This window comes from Colias croceus, chromosome 7 (assembly GCF_905220415.1).
Source record: "Colias croceus chromosome 7, ilColCroc2.1".
Classification (NCBI taxonomy): Eukaryota; Metazoa; Arthropoda; class Insecta; order Lepidoptera; family Pieridae; genus Colias; species Colias croceus.
Genome location: NC_059543.1, coordinates 3,816,370 through 3,824,836, shown reverse-complemented (window position 1 = coordinate 3,824,836; position 8,467 = coordinate 3,816,370). Strand labels below are relative to the sequence as shown.

Here is an 8,467-nt window from a genome sequence, read left to right as displayed (position 1 = left end):
GCTTGTAAAAATGTCGGCAGATAATTCGCCGATCAAACTAAAGAAATCGCAGAATGAAATCCAGACTGTAGATACTTTTGAAAACCAAGTACCTACCTAAATCTTTTTGATTGTCAGTTCAAGACCGCCTACTTTTAATTATATTAAAAATGTTTTATGTTTTTAGGATACATTAATTAAGCATGTTGATATATCAATAGTCGAATCAGAGAAACGGGCTAACGGAACACTGCATGTACGAGATCATTATACTGTGTACTTAATTGATGTAAAGTAAGACCTCATTTCATTACGTCTTATCCTCGTAACAAAGCTATCATCTTGATAAGCATCTCTTTAATTATCGCTAACAACTACATTCACTTTACCAGGAAAATATAGAAGGTTTTATGGTCATGCTTATGATTAATAACTAGTTTTCTAACTTAACAATATAAAATAAATAAGAATAGTTTCTTATTTATTTATGCATTAGTTTGTATGAATATTATGTATGTTAGAAAAATCATTTACTTATTATTAAACATCACAATATGTCTAATTTGTTTTCAGAGTAACAGACCCAGAATATAAACTAGTGCAATCCAAAATAAGTATGATATGGCGCCGATACACAGAGTTTGAACAGATTCATGACTATTTACAAGTTACATATCCACATGTAGTTATTCCGCCATTGCCTGAAAAAAGAGTGAGTAGATTTTTACTATTATTTAATAATAGTGTAGTAATCCTATAAGATAATTTTCAATATTTATTAAACATACATTAGAATTAAATAAAACTACTAAGAAAGGCAAATTAAAACTCAGTTTTAGTTATAAACTAGTTTAATAAGGATTAACATTACTTATACATACAGAATACATATTATTTGAAGAGTTCAATCTATACTAATATTATAAAGCTGAAGAGTTTGTTTGTTTTTTCACGCTCTAATCTCAAGAACTACTGGTCTGATTTGAAAAATTCTTTTGGTGTTAGATAGCCCATTCATAGAGGAAGGCTATATTATATCATCACGCTAAGACCAACAGGAGCGGAGCCACGAGGATGAAGCCAGCTAGTACAATATAAAGAGAACTTGTGCTACCTTATTCAGTCATATTCTCTATTTTGTTGACTAAAACAAGACATGACACAGAAGAATGCTAACACATTTCAGATTCTATATGCATGGAGGAAATGTGACACAACAGACCCTGAATTCATAGAGCGTCGTCGAGCTGGTCTCGAAAACTTCCTGCTGCGGGTTGCCTCACACCCTCGGCTATGTTTTGATGATCAGTTCATCAATTTCCTGCAACAGGAGCATGGATGGAGAGAAACTATTACTGACAGTGGTATGTATGTAGTTAAAGTACTTACTTGTTATTGTGTAAATAATAAATATACTTAGATGCTAGCAATGGCAATGGTGTCAATATTTCAAATGGATAAGAGTTATGATTTGAAATTCATTTTTTCTAAAATAAAATCATTGTACAAAATACCATCAGGCCAATTTAAGTGTCCTAAAAATCACTAAAACTAAACTCAAAACACTATTTTCAAATTCTTTGTATTTTTCTATACTTATTTACATTTCTCAATTATTCTTCCACAGGATATATTCTGCAAGCTGAAAACAAAATAAAGTCATTGTCAGTATCGATAAGACTCAAAAAACCAGATCCAGAAATTGATAGCGTTAAAAACTATGGGAAACAACTAGAGGCTAATTTAGGAAATTTTCTTTATACTAGGTATTGTATTTAATTTTATTAGCAAATATTTTTCATTAATATTTTTACAAATTCTCTCAAAAAATAATATTTTTATGTGCATTAAATGAATATTTGATAGTATACAAGTTGATATTGTAAATAAATGATAATTAATTCTTGTAGAAAATAATGCAATTGTGTTTTTCAGATCTAAAATAATAGAAAAGAATTATGCTCTATGCAAACTTCATGCTAACTACGGCAAGCTATTCAGTGAATGGAGTGTCATAGAGAAAGAAATGGGTGATGGCCTACAAAAAGCAGGACATTATTTTGGTAAGTTGCAAGATGACTCCTATTCTAATAAATTTAATGAGATATTTACAATATGTTTAGCAATAAATAAGGTTAATTATCTGAGCCCTGCGTTTTTACCCGCATTGCTCCGCTCCTATTGGTCTTAGTGTGATGATAAATAGCCTTAAAGCCTTCCTCGATAAATCTCACACCGAAAGAATTTTTCCAATTTCAGTAGTGATAAGGTCAGGTAGAGAGTATAGAGTAGGTCCTGAGATAAGCACGTTCAAACAAACTCTTCAGCTTTACAATATTAGTATAGATAAGTAATTCGAATTTAATTTATCAACTAGATTATCAAAATATTACTTAAATAAGAAACTTGATCCTTTGTTTGCTACCTGGCACCTGCTTCACATCAAATCAATAACCATGAACTACATCAAATTAACAACTAAGAACTACAAAAAAGTGACAAAAACGAAACATCTGTCTATAACTTACAAATATATAATAATATAAAAAAATGATGACATATGTTACAGATTCCATAGCAGATTCAATAGAGTCAATAGCTGAAGATGAAGAGCAGCTGGCAGATCAGCTTAAGGAGTATTTGTTCTTTGCAGCGGCCTTGCAGCAATTGTGTGCGAACCATGAAGCATTACAACGCAATCTTGAGAATGCCAATGATGCTTTGAACAATCGGTAAGTTTTGATTTTATTTTTTGTGTGTTTAAATGTATTATAATAATACAAGATTATTTTATACTAGCTTTCTACCCGCAGCTTCGCCCGCGCAGTCAAAGAAAAACCCGCATAGTTCCCGTTCCCGTGGGATTGCCGGGATAAAACCTATCCTATTTCCCGGGATAAAAAGTAGCCTATGTCCTTTCTCGGTTATCAAAATATCTCTATACCAAATTTCATGCAAATTGCTTCAGTAGTTAAGGCGTGAATCGTGATTGAGTAACAGACAGACAGATAGAGTTACTTTCGCATTTATAATATTAGTATGGATGTAATAAAAATACCGAAAATACCTTTTACTTTGAATGCTGTTTTTCAAAGTGTTTAACATTATGTTATTATGATCATGTGTGTGAGCAAAATGTAATATCAAATATTAATTTTTAATTTAAATATACACAAATATGATGACAATAAAAGATGCAGAGAACATGAAATAAAATCCAACACAACAAGGGTGCTAAATGCAGTCCCGTCGCGCATTTATTGACATGGCTTGTAAAAATCTTCAAAAAAAAACATATCGCGCATTTTATTGGCACGTTCTACTTCCTTAAGTATACACAAAATAAATTCAACCTTATTAACATGAATTAAAGTCGAATTTACATAACATCAATACTTCGCTCCAGATAGACTTTAGTCAGGATATTTTGTCACTATTTGTGTTTCTAGTTATAATTTAAGGTTCTAAGTTTATAGCAATACTAGGTTTCCGCCCGCGGCTTCACCTGCGCAGTCAAAGAAAAACCCGATTAGTTCCCGTTCCCGTGGGATTTCCGGGATTGCGTCATTTTCCCTCGATAAAAAGTAGCCTTTCTCGGGTATCAAAATATCTCCATACCAAATTTCATGAAAATTGGTTCAGCAGTTTAGGCGTGATTGAGGAAAAGACAGACAGACAGAGTTACTTTCGCATTTATAATATTAGTATGGATATTTCTATATCCACAGGATAGCGGAACGCACACGTGCGGCGGCCGGCAAGTCCGGGATAATGTCGCGGCTGTTCGGTACCACGGAGCCCGACATCGTGCGCGACCAGAGCACGCGTGCGCTCGACGCCAAGATCGCGGCCGACAGGCTCGCAATAGAGCGCGCACGGGTGGAACTAGAGTTAGTATCCGCACTTGTATACTGTACAGCAGCCTTTCCCAACCTTATTTTTTTTTTGTGTGGTGTCTCTCAATGTTAGCCAGAAGGGCTTCTACATTTTAACGCGGACGCGGGGGCGAACTGAAGGTTCACCCTGGTAGCGACATGCACAAGGGCGTCCCCCCTTGACGGGGATCTCGAACCTCGGCTTGGGCTGTCGCTTGAGTGGAGGAGGCCAGAAGGGCCCTAATTTCCCAACCTGGGGCCCGCGGACTCGTGGGAGTCCGCGAGCATATCCCAAGTAGTCCGCGGAAAAATAAAGAAAATTACGAAAGCCTTAGTGACCAGTCTTGAGACTTTGTATTTTTCAGTTATAAGATCAGTCATTCTGTCAAGTGATGGGTGGCTAAGCTATTTCATACAAAAACAATTCAATCAATTTTTAAAATAATATATGTGAGTATTGCGAATAAGTTTTTTTAGGTGTCCGCATTTGGAAAAGGTTGGGAAAGGGTAATGGGCCCTCTTCGTAGCGTTGCCGCAATAAATGATCGTCGATGTTTGCCGCCATTACGGCGATTATGAATAAACATCTACCATGGCCCGGCCGATCATAGACATTTAGGCTCTACGCTATCGTAATAATCTCTACTCGCCCAACTCTGCCGATTGTGAAGAGGGCCCATTAGATTGCCTAAATCATCGGCAATCTGCTGGGCCCTCATTATCAAATAAGATCTAATTCTCATAAATATCTCTTAGTACCTACATTCAATTATCTTATAAAAATTAGTTTAATATGATTTCGTTTTCAGGGAGTTCTCAAAGAAAGCAGCTGTTGAAATTGAATATTTCCAGAAACAAAAGGATAAAGACCTTCATGAATCACTTGTCAGTTTTATCGCTTTGCAAGTGAAAGCAGCTAAAAAGGTATTTTATTCTAAATAATAATAAAATAACACGCATAAAGATTTACTTATTATGTATAATATCATTAATTGAAAAAAATATTTTTTTCTTTTTAGAACCTTCAAGCCTGGACACAAATCAAGGAATGCCTTCAAAACATGCCTTAAAAGAAAAGCAGTCACCAAAAAATCCTAACAAATGTTTAATATATTTTATATTGTATAAAGAAATTAAATTTTTATATTTCACTTTTTACGTAGTTGCTCCGTCATTTTAAAAGGGGGTGGTTATTGGTCAGTATCATACAATTTTTATGATATACTTTTATCTGAATATTTTAAATTATAGCAAGTCATTTATTATTATATCACAAGGCATAGATAATCTCTTCTTAAAATCATGTTTTTTCGACCGATTTCGATAGATAAAAATCGTCATATTATATATGTCGTGGTCATATCGTAGATTTGATCATTTCATGATATGAGTGGCCATTTCACGAAATGGTCGCATATCGTGAAATGGCCAACATAGTTTGATCAGATCGTTAAATCGTCAACGTTTCACGATTTGGTCATCCACATTTGGCCAGATCGTATAAAATATAAAGAGTCCATAAAATATTAAAAAATTTCAGAATAACTATATTCTAAAAACTTGTTTAATGTCATTTAAGTTAATGCCGCGGCAGCGGCCGGCGAGTGCCAGAAGCAGATCGCTTTTTAAAAAACAATTATAATAATATAGTAGTAGTTTCTTAAATTATTTTATTTAAGTCGCATTTTTTCTTAAATACATATAAGATATCCACATTTTCCATAGTACTTGTACCTCTTCGTCGTAAATTCTTTGCTATGACTTTCTTCATAATATTGTTATTAAACGAATTATGAAGTTTTTAACTGCGAATAATTTAATTTTCGCCAGCGGCCGCCATCTTATCACATAAACACAGAGCTTGCAGCGCCTCTACCAACGATTAATGTAACTATTTTACGATATGATCAAATAATTTTGATCATTTCATGAAAAAACCGTGCGTTAATTGGCCATATCGTGAAACGATTTCTTATCATTGATTTGCCCAAACCACATCATGATGTGGCCAAACTAAATTGGCCATTTCACGATATGCGACCATTTCGTGAAATGGCCACTCATATCATGAAATGATCAAATCTACGATATGACCACGACATATACATCATATTAAAAGGGCACATAGCATATTATACGTATGTTGGAAATCAAAATGGCTGAATTTTAGTTGGAACGTAGTAAGAATGTAATGTGTTTCCACTGAACTGCCTAATTTATGTAGTTAAAAACAATTAACTGAAAAACTGAAAATGAGGGCACATTGAACAAACAACGTGCAAACATCAAGGCACTTTTCGTACGAATGCGCCACGTTTCAAGGTGAGGCTCTAATATGTGTGTCTCTGACTGAAATTTGAGTCCCGTCTCTCCCACATATACTGAACATTAGAGTCCCTACTTATTGGGTGGAGCCATTAATTAAGAGAATAAGAAGAAGAAGAATGTCACTGGTTTCTGTGTTCGAATAAGAAAATCAGACTAACCATCGAAAGTACCATATTTAAAAAAAATGGGCCCAATAAATAATCTTAAAATGACGTCACACAATATTAATAATCAATTATATTAATATCATTTTTAAAACTCATATACACGTTTAAACTTATAGCATGACCAATAGCTATTCTCAAAGATACAGTAGAAAGTCACAATATTACGCTTGTGTGTTCTATTAAAAACTATTATTAGGGTTTACATTTTGTAGATATATTTTAAAACACTAAAATCATGATAATATATCAAAAAGATTTATTGCAGATACATTAATAGTAAAAGACTTAGTTATATATTATGTTTCCCAAAATAACACAAGTATGTATTCCAGAAACATCTTACATAAATACATTTATTTATTTGCTTTGTAAAAATGTTAATCCGTAAATTTATACGATAGCAATGTATAAATATTTCAGAATTTTTGTCGATTCTCACCTGGAGGCGTTTATTTTTATAAATAGTTTGATTTATATCTACATTTTCTACTTAAATCTTTACTGAAATCGTGAATAAGCTAAATCTAAACCAAACCAATATTTAAACTTGTTAAAGATTTATTATTATAATTATGGCTTATTTAACCGTAAAATTTTAATTAATTTTATAGGTAGTTTCTATTATTATCTCTATAATAATTTAAAGCCCAAACAATTAAAAATAATTACCATTAAGTATATAAGATACAATAAACCTCATATCAAAGAGTTGCTTAGGGCAAGTTTCATATAAAATAATTTTATACATAATAGATGTACCCGTTAAATTGAGCCATGTACATTATATATTTGCTGAATATATTTTACCTATCTTTTTTATTTTATTCTCTCTTAATATTATGTACTAATATTAAATAACTTCGCCTCATTAACATAGTCTATATTATTTAACATATAATTTTATTTTAAAGCAGGATCTATCCTATTTATTAAACAACAGTACGGAGTACCTTACCTTCAATTGTGAAGAAGCCGTCATATGATTTATATTTTAAACAACTTTGCAGGCTAAAAATTACACTAAAATCATTAAATTATTGTTCCATTGATATAGAGTGGGTGTATAAATACCCTTATGTGTTCATACTAGCTATTAGTTACTATTAAAATAGTTTAAAATATAGGACCCCATATTATATTCATTATTTTTCGTTAATCTTTAAATAATCATCTAGTAATGAGTAATATTACTTATTTTGTGTATTTAAATACATTGTCTGTGATTAAAAGACCAAGAAAATTATTCTTAAACGCATTCTTATTAGCCATAGAATTTATCTAAATATAACCATAATATGTTACCAAAACGGTCATTGATGGGAGACCTCAAAAACTGTTGTGTTTATTTATTCCTTTCCATTTCTAACGCTGTTCAATGTCCTATACTAGAACGAGAAGGAATTATTTGCTACTGTTGCCTCTTCGATGGCAAAAAAGTGCATTGTTTCCATTGCTTCCTATAGTCCAATACCTAATTATGAATATTATTGCTGATTTATCGAAATTAATAAAGAGCCTTTTCAAACATTGCAGGAATAGAAATGCACTTTTTAAACAACACATAAATTGTCTAAAATCTGTTTCAGAAATAATATATATAATTATGTAGTTTAAAAAGAGTCGCAACAATGATTAAATTAACTATGTAAGTACATGCATAGATAATATCACTGATGTAGCTTATCTTGATTCTTATAGGATTTATAATTTGTATGATGTACCTATAGGTTTACAGCTCTCAGCTCAGCTTTTACACTTCATAGTCCATTAACGATTTAAAGCAACTAACAAGAAAGGTGTCTTTTAAATCAGTTAATAAAAACTTCTTATATTTGTGAAACAGAATATCATTTTCACTTGAAATTAAATTCGTCGATGGACTTGAAGCAAATAATTTTAAAATTCCTTGGAATAAGTTATTAATTTATTTATTTTTGTTATAATAATAATTAATGTTTCGTTGTATATATTGGCGATGTAGATTCAATAAATACTCTTTATATTGAATGTGTTTTTTTTTAACTTCATCATCATGTAAAAATCCTTTTTCCTCTGTCCCTTTACAGTATTTGTTACATGAAAATTGTTTAACGTTTCACGTATGTATTCGTCACTTTG

The 8,467-nt window shown here is 32.1% G+C and overlaps 1 protein-coding gene across 2 annotated transcripts; it reads left to right on the top strand.

The window, feature by feature from the left end:
* Positions 1-5,012, top strand: LOC123692997 (sorting nexin-4-like). Of its 2 annotated transcripts, XM_045637865.1 has the most exons (10): positions 11-88; positions 167-273; positions 553-691; positions 1,166-1,343; positions 1,607-1,745; positions 1,915-2,042; positions 2,549-2,711; positions 3,708-3,869; positions 4,664-4,778; positions 4,874-5,012. In XM_045637865.1, exons 1-10 carry the CDS (start codon positions 11-13, stop codon positions 4,922-4,924), a joined length of 1,260 nt encoding a protein of 419 aa, XP_045493821.1. In that variant the 3' UTR covers positions 4,925-5,012. The 2 variants fall into 2 exon arrangements, with proteins under 2 accessions (XP_045493820.1, XP_045493821.1); XM_045637864.1 differs by lacking the exon at positions 167-273 and having other exon boundaries at positions 1-88.
* The last annotated feature ends 3,455 nt before the right edge of the window (positions 5,013-8,467 follow it).

Excerpts from the sequence above, each read along its gene's own strand:
- LOC123692997 (XM_045637865.1), top strand. The coding sequence starts at position 11 with ATGTCGGCAGATAATTCGCCGATCAAACTAAAGAAATCGCAGAATGAA. Across the intron at positions 1,344-1,606 it reads AGAAACTATTACTGACAGTG|GATATATTCTGCAAGCTGAA; the intron begins GTATGTATGTAG and ends ATTCTTCCACAG. Across the intron at positions 1,746-1,914 it reads GGAAATTTTCTTTATACTAG|ATCTAAAATAATAGAAAAGA; the intron begins GTATTGTATTTA and ends TGTGTTTTTCAG.